General features: G+C 44.5%; 1 protein-coding gene across 3 annotated transcripts; it reads left to right on the top strand.

Annotated features, from left to right (window-relative positions):
• Positions 1 to 1938: 1938 nt before the first annotated feature.
• papolg (poly(A) polymerase gamma) lies at positions 1939 to 15218 on the top strand. Of its 3 annotated transcripts, XM_064317158.1 has the most exons (23): positions 1942 to 2238; positions 3747 to 3914; positions 4082 to 4148; positions 4437 to 4518; positions 4648 to 4757; positions 4909 to 4962; positions 5069 to 5180; positions 5511 to 5600; positions 5706 to 5844; positions 6284 to 6356; positions 6449 to 6569; positions 6737 to 6821; positions 6968 to 7021; positions 7203 to 7322; positions 8480 to 8589; positions 9934 to 10055; positions 10221 to 10381; positions 10499 to 10608; positions 10685 to 10911; positions 11060 to 11140; positions 11543 to 11602; positions 11704 to 11820; positions 12388 to 15218. In XM_064317158.1, exons 1-22 carry the CDS (start codon positions 2222 to 2224, stop codon positions 11800 to 11802), a joined length of 2262 nt encoding a protein of 753 aa, XP_064173228.1. In that variant the 5' UTR covers positions 1942 to 2221; the 3' UTR covers positions 11803 to 11820; positions 12388 to 15218. The 3 variants fall into 3 exon arrangements, with proteins under 3 accessions (XP_064173229.1, XP_064173228.1, XP_064173226.1); XM_064317159.1 differs by having other exon boundaries at positions 1939 to 2238; positions 11060 to 11144; positions 11547 to 11602; positions 11704 to 15218; XM_064317156.1 differs by having other exon boundaries at positions 1943 to 2238; positions 11704 to 15218.
• The last annotated feature ends 2581 nt before the right edge of the window (positions 15219 to 17799 follow it).

Below are 17799 nucleotides of genomic sequence, written 5' to 3'. Positions count from 1 at the left end.
TGCCCCTTTTTAAAGTGCATCTGTATCTTGGGGAACTATACTGTGGCCTCCAGCGGCTTCCTTTTTCACTGGGGCATAAAAATAAGGTAACACATGAAAAATCAATGAGGTTTCCATCACCACAAGGAAAGGGAAAGGACTCTCAAAAGAAACAAGACTAAGAGTTGTTAACCTTCACAAATCATAAGATGGTTACAAATAAGTAAACTAAAGGTGCCATTTTCCACTGTTAGATCAGTCATTAATATGTTTAAAACCTGTGGAACAGTAGTAAACTTGCCAGATAGGGGACCAGGCACATCATCCCCCACACACAGAATCAGATGGTTTGGAAGGCTAAAAAAAATTAAGAGCCACAGTTAGGAGACAAATCTTGGTTGCATCTACTGTCAGACTTCAACAGGCTCCTTTGAAAGGTTTTCAGTGTTGAAACTTTGATTAGAGCCACATGTCATGGTCGGGTGAGACCAAAATTGAGGGTTTTTTTGTCATGCACACCACCAACAGATTTGGCATTGGAAGAAGGATGCTTATGTTGAAGACAATATATCATACCTATGGTGAAATATGGCAGTACATCTGCGTTTTTCATTTGCTGATCCTGGGGCTCTTGCTGTGGTCAGTGAAATCATGAATTCCAGCAACTACCAAGACATTTTGGCCAAAAACATGGTTCCCTCTGCCAGGGAGCTCAAACCTGGCTGCAAATTGATCTTTCAAGTTCAACTATGCAAATTGATTGTTGCAAGACAACAATCCCAAGCATAGTATGAAACCAACCAAAAAATTTTGGACTGACCACAAAATTACTGTCCTGCAACAACCATCTCAGCCTCTGAACGTGATTGAAAATGTTTGGGTTGGATTGAAGATCTGAAGGATCTTGAATGATTGTGCAGGGAGGCATGCATGTGGTCAGGACATTGAACTTAACTTAAGTTCAAGTAAAGCTGCAAATTTCAATTTATTTAAAATGAAACACTATAACCTGTAAATAAAAAGGCCTGTTTTAATTGCTTTTCATAGTTTGTTTAAACTGATGGAAAAAAGTGTGAAACACCTATTAATTCCCATAAATTCATCAAAATTCCTGCTAACATCCTTTAATTCCCATCCATTTTCATGGAACATTTCTTATTTTGAAAAGTCAAATTTTGCAAGCCTAAGCATTGTGTAATGACATATTATGACAAAGTAATGATATATTACGCAATGTAAAAAAATATCCGTAAATGCAAGACTTAAAATTTAAAATAAAATTTTGCATATATAGGCTATGTAGGCCTATTTGTTTGTAAATTGCTGCTGCCCTGAATACTAAAGAATTAATAAACTGACTGGCTGATTAAAGTATGAATGCAAACGAAAAGGCTAATAACTACTGACGTCAAAGCTGTTTTAAATAAAATTGCACAGTACTAGGCTAAATACATTCGGAGTAAATGACTGTTACATTTATGATGACTCTCCCTTAATTATAATAATTACATAATAATTACCATGTTACCAAAGATGAATAAAGCACACAAGATGTATTTGTATATAATACATAAGAAAATATAAACCAGATATTCTATGAAGTAAAAATGTTTGTTCTTGTTTTGTTGCAATTTCATTTTATTTTTATGCGGACCCCATGCCGCACCTACAGGAATCCACAGGGTCCCCTGACTACAGTTTGTAGTCTCTTCAGCAAAAAAGAAAAAACCGCATCCCTTTACAAATTTGTAATTTGCGCCAACAGTGACAAATTTATGTGGTGAAATGAAAATGTATAAGTCTAACAGCAGTACGACGTGAAAATTAGCACCCAGAGGGCTTCTGACAACTGAGTCACGCGATGTCCCGGAACTTCATGTCCTCACTGTCTAGGCCTACTTGTAAAGGGGAAGACGCACAATATGGTACCCGCTTTTTTTCTCAGAACAGTTAACGTTAAAACAATATCGAAATATAGACTTGTTAAGAAAAAAATACTTGCACTACCTCCATGTCAACAGTCCTGATCCAATGCTACAATGCAGTCGGCGTACTTTATTTAAACCAACTGCATTAATGCCGTGCTGTGCCGCGCAAAGCCCGTCGGGAAACACAGCGCCGGTCGTCGCCATATTGGAGTACAACTATTGTTATAAATACTGACGGGGGCTGCTGCTGGCTGAGTTTACATGTTTTCAAGGAAGATATTTTGAAAAATACGACGAAAGCTCCTCTGGAGGTCATGAAAGAAATGTCAACGTAAGTGGTCCAAGCATTTAAACTGATCTGATAAATTAATTTCCCTTTGTTGTTGAAAGGAGATGGGTTTATGGCCGTTACCTGGTTGTATGTTAGCTAGTAAGCTAGGATTAACAAAGGCCTGCGAGATTCACATCGAATATGTTTTGCGGTGGTTTATTTTGTTGCAAAGGAGAACCATACATGAGACTGTTCTTTGTCACCGGAAAAATAAAATTAATTATATTATAAGCTATTTTTCTGTAACACTGGATAGCTACATGTTGAACTTGCGTTAACTTTGTGTAGATTCGCTAACTAGCTTGCTGACAACAGTACGCTGAGATACGATGCGTGCGTTTGGTTGACAGGGTTGAGTTCTGGTGAAGTTAGTCTAACTTGGCGATCGATCCTTGTGTGATTCTTAAAACAACATGCTAGCTGTCTACAGTATCTTTACTGTTGTAACCATAGGCGAATCTGCTAGTCTAGCTGAGCTGAGTTGGCGAGAGTTGAAGCGTAATCGTGTTCCCTGCATCAAACCGTTTGGTGCGATTCGTTGGAAATGACGAGCGTTTGGCTAACATTACACAACCAGTTTATCTTGCTCAGTGTTAGCTAGTGTTAGCTAGTCTGTGTGTCGTGCTTCTTGGTGGCTATCGTTAGCTAGATGGTTTGTTTATCTTGCTGTTAGCTAACGTTAGCCATTCTTGTTACGAGAGAGGTGACATGCTTGGCGCGACTGTTGCTAACGCTATGGTGTTTGCTACATAGCGTTAGCTTGTTGATTTTGTGACTGTTGCGTTTTCTAGTCAGGATTTAACATGTCTTGCTCAAATCAGTATGTTTTTTTCAGCCTGCAACTTTAGTATTGCCTGCCCGCTAGTTTAATTTCGCTGTAGCCTAAGTAAATGCCTAGCTTGCTAAATGTAAACATGTGGACTGGTTTTGAAGCGAATGTTATGCAGCAACGTGAAATGGTATAGCTAGCTAAACAACAACGGTAATGCACAAAACACAATACGTTGTACAGAAGTCACTTTAAATGCAGTAAGCTGACGTACTGTTAGATACTAATTTATCGTTTTATTAAAAAAAATAATAACCCGGGCGATGGGGCGTGGTCCGTACGTTATCAACCTGTGGCGGTACCATTATATGACCTAATTTTAAGGCCAAATGAAATTGTGTATCTTGAGCTTTGTCTATCACGAGTATCCCGCCCCAAATCAGGACGTATGTCAGTGTCAGTTAAAACGTGCATTAATTATTTTCGTGGTAGTCGTGTTCTAATCTAGTTTTATTTTTAAAATTGTATTTTGTGTGTGTGTGTGATTTTGTTTGTGTCATCATGTGTAATATAATGGAATGCTATTCCATAACCTAGATTATTTTTTTTGTAACTTTTTTGGACTTTGCCTACAGTTATAGTCAACCACTGTCATGCTTGTTTAAACTGATGATGAATTTTGTGAAGAGAGTAGGAGCTGTGTGGAAAGGTGAATTGTCTTATTTCTATTTATTTTAAGGACTAGCAACAGTGTGCTTGGCGGGCAGCAGCCTCAGAAACACTATGGGATCACATCCTCCATCAGCTTGGCGTTCCCCAGGGAGCTCGATCACATGTACACCCAGAAACTCATCGAGGCCATGAAGCCTTTCGGGGTGTTTGAGGACGAGGATGAGCTCAATCACAGGTGGGGCCTTGTGACGTCACTTTTTTCACGTGAGCGCGTTGGCTGCGCCCGGGCTTTGGTGCAACAGTGGTATTTGAGAGGAACGGGCTTGAATTTTTCGATGAACTGTCAACTTTAACTAGGTTTCCATATACTATGTGCACACACGTTTGTCTGTCATATTTCAGATTGGCCGTTCTGGGGAAACTCAACATGTTTGTCAAGGAATGGATTGCAGATATTAGTGATACTAAGGTAAGTAATAGAATTGCGTAATGATGGCTGCACCTTTATTTATTTTGTCTTTCATTTATTAATTTTGCCAGCTTTGTCTGCGTGTCTGTATCAGAATATTTCTTTTGCTTCATGTCCAGTCCATTTCCTTTGTAAAATAGCACCGTGGTTTATGGCATGACCTTTTCAGAATGAGTTTTCTCTTTTCAAATTTCTCACTGTTTTTACATTTAAACATCAGGTGTCCCTCCTGTTTCCTGCTGTTATATGTTGATAAAATATTAAAAATGTACGTCTACTCTGTTACAGAACCTTCCCCCCTCAGCTGTAGCCAATGTCGGTGGGAAAATATTTACATTTGGGTCCTATCGTCTTGGAGTGCATACTAAAGGTGAGGCCAACGAGATGCTGCTATGAAGCCAGTAATGGCCTCTGTCGTATTGTCCTGTTTAGCAGCCTAAGCAGTGTGTGCTTCGCGCTTATGCCGCCTGTGGTTCATGTACCTCTCCCGGCGTTTCAGGGGCGGATATCGACGCGCTGTGTGTGGCTCCCCGTCACGTGGACCGTTCCGACTTCTTTCAGTCTTTCTTTGAAAAGCTCAAACAGCTCGAGGAGATCAAAGACCTACGGGTGAGCGTTCTCCGGGCACGGGACGCGCTGGTCTCATCCACGGGCTACTCCAAGGGGGATCTGGGGGAGAATAGCCAAACTGCATGCTTCCCTTTTCCGACTGTCCTTCGTTGGTTTGCCGACTGAACGTGTTCATTTTCTTTCAACACAGGCTGTTGAGGATGCATTTGTACCAGTTATCAAGTTTAAGTTTGATGGGATTGAGGTAAGCAACGTTAAAATGGTGCTTTCAAAGTTTCTTAATGTACTTCTTTTTATAAAAGGATTTATTTGTGTTAATTTCTCTCCCTCCCCCTCTCTCTCCTGGATAGATTGATCTGTTGTTTGCGAGACTGGCCCTGCCGTCCATTCCCGACAACCTGGACCTGCGAGGAGACTCTCACTTGAGGAATCTAGATATCCGATGCATTCGCAGCTTAAACGGTAGGCTGTTCAAAGTGTTTGATTGAAGTGTGGATTTTCCACCTGTAGTGTAGTGATAGAAACTGTTTTGGAAGGATTGTCCTTCACTCTTTGAAGAGTAGGTTTTTAAGAATATTTCTACAAGTCAATGTTCTAGAATTCGATTGCTTTCAGTTCCCAGTAGTGATCGTTACATCAGTATCAGAATGTTCAGTTTAGAACCTTCTAATCACATATGTCACCTCACATCTTAAAGGGTTAAACATCCCCTTCCCTTTTGTGTAGCTGAGGTGCTCTCTTGCAGAACAGGATGCCAGTGCTTTGTTTTTAAGAATGAACCCTTCCGCGCAGGTTGTCGAGTCACCGATGAAATCCTGTACCTGGTGCCAAACAAGGAGAACTTCAGGCTAACGTTGAGAGCCATCAAGCTGTGGGCCAAGCGTGAGTGTACCGGGGCTGTGTGGAGGGCCGCGTGTGGAAGGTTCGGCCGCTTTGAGTGCGTGCAGCGCGAGATCTGACGGGCGTGGCTTTGTGCCCCTCCTCCAGGGCGGGGAATCTACTCCAACATGCTGGGCTTCTTGGGGGGCGTGTCCTGGGCCATGCTGGTGGCCCGAACCTGCCAGCTGTACCCCAACGCGGTCGCCGCCACGCTGGTGCACAAGTTCTTCCTCGTCTTCTCCAAGTGGTGAGTCCGTCTGGGAAATGCAGGAGTTCGCACCGCTTCCTGTTGTGGAGGAACGCCTGGGTGTCAGCACTAGAAGGCTGATGGCCAGTGTTTTTTATTTTTTTTTATCCATTTGTTTAATGCAGATTCCTTCATCCCGGCCAACATGCATGGCTTACATTTAGGCCCTGATTTGCCATTGACCTTTTGGCACACGCAAAACACAACCGATGATTAGCGCAAAAACGAATGCAATGACCAATCATTGGTCATGTTGTTGGTTTTGCGCATACTAAATGGTTTTGCGCATGCTGAAGTTTGTAGTAAATCAGGCCCTTAATGTTTTATCTGTTCAGGGGAGCAGTTCTGGTCATCGAAACATTTCAGACCTGTAGTGTTCCAGAGAGCTCAGTAAAGCCCTGTTCACTAACCCCCCCACCCCCACCTCTCCCTCCCGCAGGGAATGGCCCAACCCGGTCCTCTTAAAACAACCTGAAGAGAGCAACCTGAACCTGCCTGTCTGGGACCCACGGGTGAGTCTGGCTTTCTAAAGTGCCCTCGTCCCCCTGCCCCCGCCGGCAAGTCCTGCCCTGAGGCTAACGCCCCCCCCCCCCCCCACCTGCAGGTGAACCCCTCTGACCGGTACCACCTCATGCCCATCATCACGCCCGCGTACCCGCAGCAGAACTCCACCTACAACGTCTCCACCTCCACCCGCACCATCATGAGCGAGGAGTTTAAGAACGGTGGGTAAAGAAACGGAAACGAGCCCGTCGCTCGCGGCAACGGCCCGGAATCGGTCTGAACGGTGTAGGTGTAACTGCTGGCGGCTACACGTCCACATTCAGCAGTTAGGTCGCCTCTCTGTGATGCGCGTTTGGGTTGCTGAACTTCCCTCTCCTCATACCGCCAGGTCTCAATGTCACCGATGAAATTCTTCAGGGGAAAGCGGATTGGTCGAAGCTTTTTGAGCCGCCAAACTTTTTCCAAAAATACAAGTACGTAAATGCATTGTGGTTATGGTGGTTTGTGTGTCGATTCTGTACTTACGGTTATTACATAGTATTGGTGAACATGAGCAGAAGGATGTTCGAAAAATTGCAATTAAAGTTTCACTTTACCTTTTGTGCATCTTGTTGAACAGGCATTACATTGTACTGACAGCCAGTGCATCTACTGAGGAGAATCACTTAGAATGGTGAGTGTGTGACTGTTGCGTGTGCGTGTGTGTTTTGCATGTACAGCCGCATTGGTGGAAACTGCAGTCCTTCACCCTGGCGGCTCCTGCTCCCATTTTGGCTGTTATTCACAGTGCTCACACGCGCTCTTAATGCCTTGCTCTGGTTGTTTGTCATGACCTTGTGTCCGTCTCTCTCCAGGATCGGTCTGGTGGAGTCGAAGATCCGGGTTCTGGTGGGGAATCTGGAGCGGAACGAGTACATCACTCTGGCCCATGTGAACCCGCAGTCCTTCCCCGGGTCCAAGGAGAACAGCAGCGAGTGAGTCCTGGGGTCCGGCTGCCCGATGACCGGGCCTGCCAGGGTGTGGGCTCGGGCCTGCCAGGGTGTGGGCTCGGGCCTGCCGGGGTGTAGGCTCGGGCCTGCCAGCGTGTAGGCTTTCAGCCCGGACTCCGATACGCTCCCCTGTGCAGTCTGTGGCCTTGCATGTGCGCCGCCAAGGTGGACCCCACAAGGGGGCAGTGTTTCTGTTTACTTTGTAACTTGAGTTCATAGAAGGGAATTCTTTATCAGAACTGATTTTTTTTTTTTTTTTTTTGGGTACTGTGTAACAAGAACATTTTGCTTCAACCTGAGCTCTACGATCTGATTTTCTCCCAGTGGGTGTTGGTAAATTATGTAATTGAGTACAACATCAATCTCCCATAGTGCAGCTTTGATCTTATGTGACCGGTTTCATGAACGATTGCTGAGCGAGTCTGTTCTGAGAGACTGTGGCACAGTAGCTGTACACCACTGAAGTCTGTGGAAAGAGCATTTTGTATCATGTTGGTTGGAGCAAGTAGGATTTGAATCTCTGGTTGGAGCCAAGAAACCGGAGTTGAAATACTTGTATTACATTTGAAATATGAGAGTAGAACATAGAAGTAAATTCTACAGGGAACATGTCCTGCTCATGTTTGCATTAAAAATGGCATCAAGGATTATAGATCACTAGCTTTTTAAACTCCATCTGTGAGTCCGCCTAGTTCTTGGATTCTAAAGAATTTTCAGACACAGTGTACAGTAATGAAACAGAAGGAAAGTGCATGGAATGTACTGTTCTGGTTTAATGATAAAATCCAGTGGACAGGAAGACCAATGTCAGTTGATGAAGGACGTCCTGTCTGTCTGTGCTCAAGCATTTAAGAGCGGTGGACGCACTACCTTGCATAGTCACCAGGTGGAGCTGAAAACTAATTGTCTCTATTCCATTGTTCTGTGCGTCTGGATTTGATAACGGAATTCAGTAACATTTGAAATTTACTGCCGTTTATTTAACCTGTGTGTTGATTGTGGTAGTAGTCTATATCAAATATTGCTTGATTTCATTTTTTTCCCCTCCTTATTAAGTTCAAAATCAAAACTTTAAAAATATAAATGTTTTTAAAACTCCAGTGATACATGGGTGATTAAAATGCATATTTCTGTCGAAACAGGAATGAATACATTTCCAGGTGGTTCATTGGAATCATCTTCAAGAAGGTGGAGAATGCGGAGAGTGTGAACATTGACTTGACCTATGACATCCAGGCTTTCACAGACACCGGTAAGGCCTGTTTGTAGCTGTGTTAATGCTGTCCGTGCATTTTGCCATCACAATTCATTCAAGAAATAGCTTTTTTCTTTTGTGTGTGTGTGTGTGTGTGTGTGTGTGTGTGTGTGAAACAAGTTGATGTAAAAATACTTGTGTATGAAAATGTACTGCAGAGTATCTTCAGAGTGAAGTTTGTTGTTCCTTTTTATTACATTTTTTCTTAAGTGTGTGGCCTCACCAGCTCTTGGCCTGTCTCCTCCCACCTCACAGTTTTAAAAGATGCATATTGGGGTTGAGAGTGAGAGCGCAGAAGGGAGGAGGGGGAGGGGCGATGGAGCCAGCTGAAATTGTGTCATGGGCACGGGGGCGGAGCCAGCAAGGGGGAAAGCAATCCAGCGGCTGTCAAAAAAAGAAAAAAAATCTGTCACTGAATTAGAGACCCACCGACGATCAGGCTAGCTGCAATCGCTGTTTTATGTCCGCAAATTGCTATTAATTTTGTTTCTTAAAGACTAGCGGAGATATTTTGGAGAAATAAAGCGAATAGGATTTGAGTGCTCCTTATGCGGTTACAGAGTAGGCTGATCTGACGATATAATTCCCTGATATCATTAGTCATCTGCCTTCCTCAGAAAGGAATCACATTAATGATCCACCATGAAAAGTATACAACATTAACTGATCATACGCAAACTATTTCACTTTGTTTTTGTAGCTGAACATTCAATCTTAGACATTGCGTCATTTTGTGAGTAACTTGCTGACTCTGACAGCCACAGATGCAGCCAGTGAAACCCATGCTAGCCATCTTAGCTGAAATGAGAAAACAGCCAGACTTACAATAAAGTTAGAGAAGACTAGAAAAAACTAGCGTTACACTATGTACAATTATAAAAACTAGTAATCTAAATCAAAACGAACTATAAGATATTAACATTACTGGTAACTACTACTAACAAACTGCTGAATTGCCAACTGTAGAGCTACAAAAGGTATAGAAAATGGGACGAGGAAAGGCTAAAAAGGATTTCTAGAAATGACATTCCTTGTTTACGTAGAAGTGGGTTTTTACCTATCGTCACAGATGTGGGCTGGGCTCCAGGTGACACTAAGTGAACTTTTCACTTTTGGGTGGCAGGGTTTAATTCTGACAGGGCTGAATTATTTGTTTCTTCCTTTTAGACTATAGGACTACAGTGATGTATCACATGGAGATAGGGTACTCTGCTACAGAACTCAAAGCATGATTCGCCCCTTTTTTCTTCCTGTCTCTGTGCTGTTGTGCTGAAAATGGCTGTGTTGTGGAGCGTATGTTTGGCTCCCACGCTTCTGATGTGTCCGCCTCTTTTCCCGCAGTGTACCGACAAGCGAACAACATCAACATGCTGAAAGACGGCATGAAGATCGAGGCGACGCACGTGAAGAAGAGGCAGCTCCACCAGTACCTGCCTCCGGAGGTCCTGCAGAAGAAGAAGCGGGTGCGTACCAGGCCACGCCCACCGCGGCGGGGCGTGACATCACTACCCCGCGACGTCCGGACGGAGTCGCTTCCCCGCTCGGCGCCTGACGCTAGCGTTACATAACGAGCGCGCGGTCCTTTCCCGCGGTCTAACCTTCCCCTCTCTCTCTCCCCGGGTGTGCAGAGCATGGCGGATTTGAACCGCAGCTCCGGCGGCGGGACAAAGCGCGCCTCCCTGGACAGCAGCACGCTGGACAGCTCCAGGGACACGGACTCGGGCACGCCCTTCACCTCCCCGACCCCCGTCATCAAGCCCCGGAAGCCGGCTTCTGACACGGACGACAGGTGAGCGTGGAGCCCCCCCCTGCGTAATTCCAGCCCCCCCGGTCCCGTTTGTAGCCAGCGAGCTCCACGTGATCCGCAGCGGGTCCACATTTAAGGCTTTCTCCACCTCTCTTCCAGCATCACCCCTCCCAAACCCCCCGCCCTGCTGTTTGCGGAGAGCCCGCCGCCCGAGGAGGCCTCTCCCCAGAGCGTCGAGCAGGGCATGTCCATCCCTGTGATTGGCTCCAGTGAGTACCGCCCTCCCGTCACCTCTGTGCGTTTTCGTAGGTCTCTTATTAAACCCGACGTCTCTGCCCTCTGCAGACCCGGTAGCCACGCCCCCAGCCATGAGCGCAGCGCCCCCTCCTGGCAGCACCATCCCCACGGTGGTGGGCAGGAGCGTGGTCCCGCGGCACGGCTCCCCCGGCGGCCCGAGCGAGCTGCCCAACGGCGTGAGCGCCGCCCCCGCGGTCAACGGCACCGCCGCAGCCAAGCGGCCCCACTCGCCGTCCCTGGAGGAGTCGCCCAAGAGGCTCAAAGACGCCGACAAGGCGAGCCGCCGCCTTACCCATCACGCACTGCGGCCGGCCCAGAGCTGCGCCACACACAACCCTACACTGCTGCCCTGTCCCCATACAGTGTTGGACTGTGGGATACGTGGAGGCCTGTAGTACTCATTCTGTACTTTTCCCTTTACAGCTCTTTTTGGGGGACTCGGAGTTTAAGGAGCCCTATCCACCTCCCAGCAACGGGCAGGAGCAAGGGGACAGCCCGGCGGTGGTGGGTACCAGCGGACTCCTTAATCGCCATCGACACACTCCCTCCTAGCCAAAATAGCTTGCGTACTCCCTTTAGCATGTTGTCCCAAAGTGTTATTTCACAAAGTGAAATAAAACCATGATAATTCCTGCTAATGAGTTTTAATATCATTACTAGTTAGAATTATCTGGGTTTAATTTCAAACGCGTATCAGAATATTTGAATATTCGTTTATCGCTAGCCCATGAGTGACCTTTTTAGTTTTGTGCAAATGGAGTTAAATGTCACTGCACACGGCAACTGAACACATTGTCTTTCGACGGGTACAACATGCAGCCCCTAACTGTTCTTTTAGCCTTGTGAACGTGACCTGTTTTTAGAAGTTCCTTTTCTCATCCAGCCAATCGCTCTTGTGCTCAACAGGAAGGTCCTGCTGAAGTTCAGGCGATGCCCATCCCGACCATCGACACGTCGAGGACGCAGGTACCTCCTCCTGTAATTCCAGATTAGGACCGAGTCAGAGGAACCATGTTTATTTTAAAACCTTTCTCTTCACGCCCGTGTCTGTGCCCCCCCCCCCCCAGAGATTACCCAGCAAGGAGCTCCCGGATGCCTCGTCGCCCCTCCCCACCAGCAACCTGCGCGTGATCAAGAACTCCATCAGACTCACCCTCAACCGATAGCAGCGAAGCGTTGTCCAGGTAACCCTGCTGGGTCACCCCGCTGACCCCCGCCCCCCCTTTTTAGTGCACACTCACTGCTGGTGCCGGGACCCCCTGGAGAAGGGAGCAGGACCGCGGGGGGGGGGGTAATGTGTTTTTAACACCCCCACACTGCTGCCCTGCTGGACGCTTGCAATCTCTCCCTGAAATGATCAACTGCCAATCAAGAGTATTGGAGGGTGGTAGTTTTTTTTTTTTCCCCCTTTTTTTTTCTTCATTTTTCGGAATTCATTGGTCGTTTCCTTTTTCTTTTTAAACTGCCTTCACGCGACAAAATACTCTGAGTTGAGCTTGTTAGAATTCATAACTTGTACAATAAGTATAGTTTATGTATATAATTGTCTTTAAAATCACTGTTTAGTCTTTTTTTCATACACCAAAAATTGTAGTTTTTAACAAAAAAGAAAAGTTATAAAAAAAAAAAAAAAGTCCTTTATTTTTTCCCTCTCTATGTACTGTCAAAATTGTTTTTTGTTTTTTTTTTCCTCCTCCAAGGATATTTTCTTTTTCCTTTTTCCTTTTTTTTCTTTTTTTAAATGACTGTAGAGGTTCCAGTGCAGTCAGCGGCTCCTCTGGGCCACGGACCGGGCCAGAACCGCGACCCACGCTGCCCGCCACAGCGCGCTCGGCCCCGGGGCCCTGGCGAGCCGCTGTTTTTCAGCCAGTGGAAATCGAACGCTCCGTGCTGGCCTGTGATTGGCTGTAGCCCGGGCGGTCGTGGTTCTGGTGCGGTCCGGGACCAGGGTCAGCCTGCTTTAACGGGACGGTCGAGTGCTGTGTGCCGTATAGCTGGATGAGTTCCTCCCAACCCCTCTCTTTTTTTTTTTTTTGCCCCCCCCCCCCTCGTTTTCCCCCCTCGCTACGCTAACTCCCCGAGAGCGGGGCGGCGGCTCTTACGCCTCCTGTGGAGGCCCCTCGGCTCCTCCTTGGTTCATGACGTAGAAGGAGGGAGCCCGGCTTCTGCTTTCTCCCCCACGCTCTGTAACTTCACTGGCCCCGCCCAAGTCGAGCGTACAGGAAGCAGCTGCGCGCTTAAGGCTCCTTCCGCACTCACTTCCTGGGGTTCTTATCATTTTATTTATACCCGCCATGTTTGTACCTTGTGCTTTTTTTATATATCAAAACCATTGCCGTTACTTTTCTTCCTCATTAACATTGTGATGACTGCTCCAGCCGAATGTGAATCTTCGTTTATCGCAATTTAAAAGAAAAAACAAAAAAAAAAATATTTCAGTTCGTTGGGGTATTGTTTTTGTAGGGCAACAAATTGTATTTGAAAGGGTATTTTTCTATGTAATGTATGGTATTGTCTCCTTTAAAATAATACCATAAAACCATAAAACCCCAGATGTCTGTCTCCCTGTTTATTTTTGTTTTGCTTTTTGTTTTTGTGAATTCAGACTTTTATATTAATAAATTGGGGGGGGGGGTATTTTTGGTATGTTGGTACTTCTTCAGAGGGAAACCTTATATTTGTTCCTTGGAGTGTCCTAGATTTATAGAGGTTTCATGCCTTTTTGTGTGTTGTATTTGGTCATCATGACAGTCTGGATGAGTTCTAGGCGGGTGAAATCCATGTAGGTGTGTCCACTGACTTCCCATGTTTTTCTTCTCTGTACACTGTCTGTCCTTGACAAATCTATGAAAATATTAATTTGAAAAATGCCTGATTTTACTAATACAGTGCAGTCCGTAAGTATTGGGTCAGTGACAGTATTATAGTTTTGGCTCTGTAGTCCAGCACACTGGATATAAATGAAACCGTGAGGTTGAAGTGCAGACTGTCAGTGGTAATGTGTTGATTTACATCCATATTGGGTGGTACCTGTTGGAATTGCAGCCCTTTTAATACGTAGTCCTCACATTTTTAATTTGTCCAATCCACAAAGTTGTGATAGTAGTTGCAAATCCTTTGCATTTGATGACTACCTTAAGTCTGTGACCCACAGACATCACCAGATGGGTACGCCGCGCCAGGCCTGTACTCCCGCCATCTTCAGTCCTCGTGTTTCAGGGGCTTTGTGCCTTCAGTCTCGTCTTCAGCGAGTGTAGGGCGTGTTCAGTTGGATTCTGGTTCGGGGAAAGGCTTGGTCAGTCAAAGAACATTCAAGTTTTTTTTGTTTTTTTTTGGTCCATCGAAGCTGCTTGGGAGCTTTAGCTGTGTGTTTGGGGTCATTTTCCTTCTGGAAGGCGTAGTGGTGTCGAATGAGTTTTGAGGTATTTGGTTGGATCTGGGCAGATTAGATGCTTATGTACTCTTCAGAATTCATTCTGCTGCTGCAGTCAGCTGTCTTATCTGTGGAGACAAGCGAGCCAGTTCCAGTGATGGTCATACATGCCCAAGCCATAACACTACACTACCTCCACAGGTGAGGTGTCGTGCTTTGGATCTTGAGCAGTTCCTTTCTTTCTCCACACTCTTCCTCTTACCACCAGTTTGGTACAGGTGAATACTCCTCTGTCCATGAGACTTTTTTCAGAAGTGTACAGTAGAGTGATAGACTGGCAGCCTGTCCAGGGTGTAATGCTGCCTTTCACCCGATATACCCTGGGAATAGGCTCCAGCCCCCCCCCCCCCCGGACCCTGCCCAGGATAAGCGGGTATAGATAATGTATGGATCCTGCCCAGGATAAGCGGGTATAGATAATGGATGGACCCTGCCCAGGATAAGCGGGTATAGATAATGGATGGATGGATGATGGCCTGCTTTACTGGCTTTGACGCTTATTTGGTCCTCATGTTGAGAGACAGCAGCAACAGATTCCAAATGCAAGTTCCACACCTACAATCGATTCCTTCCATTTGCTTTCTTGTGCATGAACTAATGATGCAAAGACACAGCTGGCCCAGAAACCGCTGAGTACCCAAGTGTCCAGTTGGTCCTCTAAAATGGCGGTTATGTATAAATAGGGCTGTGATTCCTGCACAGTTCACCTGATATGGATGCAAGTCCCTTCAAAAGCTGACACTGCACTTTGCCCTGATATTCATCATTTCCTTTCATATCCAATGTGCTGGACTACAAAGCCAAAGCTGCTAAAACCATGTCACTGTTCATATACAGACTGCACTGTATATGGAACCCCCCCCCCCCCCCAAAAAAAAAAAACTTTAGAAGTATGTTCCCTACATTCTGTATAATTAATTGCTGAGTGTTCACTTTGGCAATTTATGCAATTGTCCTATTTTACTAGTCCATCTGAGTTTTGTAAACCTTGAATAGCGAATTGAGTTAAAAGCCTACTTTCTGGTCTCCAAGGGATAAGTCTTGAAGGCTGTTTGAGCCACTTCGCATAGATTGTAGTCATGTTGTTTTTCTGCGTTGTATTTTAACATTTACTTTTAATCTCTCAAAATAAAGATTTTTTATTATATACCTCCTACCTCTAAGTGCCTTGATTCTTCTCAGATTAACTCAGCTTCAAACTTCTTTTCTTTGTCTTCCGTTTCATGCACTTTTTGTAACCGACAGCTTGTAGGTGTGGGTATGTGCTAATTGACACGAGCACTTCTGGTCTGGTTTTTGTTTGGATATTGGTTTCAGTTCACGTCATTGACTGATCCCTTGCGTACAGTCGCGTATGTGGACCCTCGAGTGAACACAAAAGGCTGTTAAAAATGTTTGCAGTGCTTTGCACTGAATGTGAGGTTATCCTTTCCACTTTAATGGCAGTTGAGTGCAGTAGTTTCACAGACGTCTGCGAAATGGATTCCTCTGCACTTTCTCTGAAATCAGTGGGTAAGAGTGCATATTACAGAAAACAGACCACAGCCAGCTAATCATGGACGTGTCATTCCATTAAAAGGTAAGCGAAGCAAAGGCCTTTGACACTTAAAAAACAATGAAAGGGCAACTGTGCCTATGTATAGTTTCCATGTAGTGTTTTATTTACCAGCACATAATGTTCCCGTAGTAGTGACTCCCAAACATCTGAGAATTTGTTTTCCTTCCTGTCACTCATTTGCGTCATTCAAATAATTGTTTAAGCTAATTTGTACCTTTCAGTTCATATATTGGCAGATTGAGGTGCAAAGTTTGGAAAATATACATCAGATCATTTAAAAAATGAAGGCACACTGCCTATTTGTCATTTGGGTCAACGTGGTTTAAAAAAAAATCTGAGATGGTTCCTTTAGCATTACTCTTCACGTGGTCCTGGAAAATAGGGGTGACGTTACAATTTTTATCATTACCACTTATAGGGTTACTGTTTTATAGATTTCTAGCGATGTTTTAAAATTAGTTCTATAGAGACTATTAAAATAAGACATTTCAAGTCAAGTTATATTTAATGACGTGCCGTGTCTGTTGGACACTAAGCAGCCGAAGGTTGGAAGGACTAAATATGACAATTCTTTAAAAAAATATTAATCGCATCTAAAGTTTTCCCAGCGCGCGCACAAGATTACATTCTTGCTTATACCTGTCTGTCCTTTTCCTCACCTACTGTTAAAGACGTCACAGTTTGTACGCTCTTCATTGTGGGTTTAAGATTTCTCGGTCTGCATGAAAGTCAGCGCAGCGAGCGCCCTCGTATGCGGGATGAAATCAGTCGAGTATTAAGACGTTTACATACAGTTGCGTAGTAAACAAATTCGTATAGTATATATGGGGTAATATATAATATAAACAAATTCGTGCGACGTAATTGTATGGCAATCGCTGCGTAAATGGCAGGAAGCGAATTCTCTGCCACGTTAGAAAAAAACTTCCTTGTTCGCATCGTCTCTGGGACATTCCCATCTTCTCATGTAGGCGTGCTAGCTCGCCTGGGGAATACCCTAAAATTGATATTATAAGCATGTTAATAAAACAAACCTGATTAATGTTCTTTGTCTTAAATGGCGTCGGCAGACATTTGAACAAATGTCTTCAGTCTCCAGTCTCCTAATGACGATTAATCCAGTCTGTTGAATTGTCCGTCGCTGTCCAATTTGCGCGTTTTACATATCTCATGTCAAGATATTAAGTAATTACTATAACATTGCACTTTTCAGACATGTGTGATTTAGCATATTTTTTTTTTTACAGTGTTTACCTTTACGCCTGGAGTCCTGTGGTGGCTTATGTGGTTTCTCTGACATTTGGCGACGGAGATACAGGTAATTGTGCTTAGTCCTCGGTGTGACGTTGGCCAGCCCACCATTTTTTCATTTTTATTTTTTTCCTACTGTAAGGCATGTCAATTGCAGGTTTGCTGTTGTCAAAATACTTGCCTTGTATTCGTAAACTGACTTGCATCGTAATTAAACTGATCCGGGTCCCTTTGTTGATAGACTATTTTTTCTGAACCCCCTCTCTCTCTCTCTCGCTCTCTCTCTCTCTCTTTCTCGTCAAAGCAATATTATATAACATCATCATAATATTTTTACGTAAAACTAAAACAGTTGGTATGACTTTTATTACATATTGGACAAAATATTGGATAAAACAATGACTTGAGATAAAATGTAGCTAAAAAGGTTTTCAAAAAACACGAACAAGGTGTTTTGCCTGACGGTGTCACTCCTTGTCTATCAGACTGTAGTAGGCCAAACCATCCTCTACAAAAATGATTGCCATTTGCTTGTTGTCCTGTGGGACAACTGATTTATTGCTGTTATTTTGGGGAAGTGGGTACCTCTTACTTCCATGTATTTTCACGCATTTTTGACAAAGTTCTTTTCTTTGCCGCTTGTTGACTGCAGTGATGCTGTTCTGCATGGCTATCTAGTCCTTGGTTTGATCCGTGTCAGGGTGTCTCTATTGTCAGTTCTTGCTCTCTGACATGGCAAAACATTGTTTATTATATTTTACTGTTAATAGGTGAGATGTTACAGTACAGTCGACTCCAGAATTATATTCACCCAGCATGAAAATGAGCAAAAATGACTGCATAAAACATAATACACATAATGATTGAAATTTTCTGCTCTAACATTAGGTGGAACTTTCTTTAACTCTAATAAGAATATTC

This window comes from Anguilla rostrata, chromosome 18 (genome assembly GCF_018555375.3).
Source record: "Anguilla rostrata isolate EN2019 chromosome 18, ASM1855537v3, whole genome shotgun sequence".
Lineage (NCBI taxonomy): Eukaryota > Metazoa > Chordata > Actinopteri > Anguilliformes > Anguillidae > Anguilla > Anguilla rostrata.
This window is presented reverse-complemented; position numbering and strand designations above follow the sequence as displayed.

What these genes read in the sequence shown, in the direction of transcription:
- papolg (XM_064317159.1), top strand. An exon ending in TGCCTGTCTGGGACCCACGG is followed by an intron (nt 6,357 to 6,448) that starts GTGAGTCTGGCT and finishes CCCCACCTGCAG; the next exon opens with GTGAACCCCTCTGACCGGTA. An exon ending in GCTTCTGACACGGACGACAG is followed by an intron (nt 10,382 to 10,498) that starts GTGAGCGTGGAG and finishes CCTCTCTTCCAG; the next exon opens with CATCACCCCTCCCAAACCCC.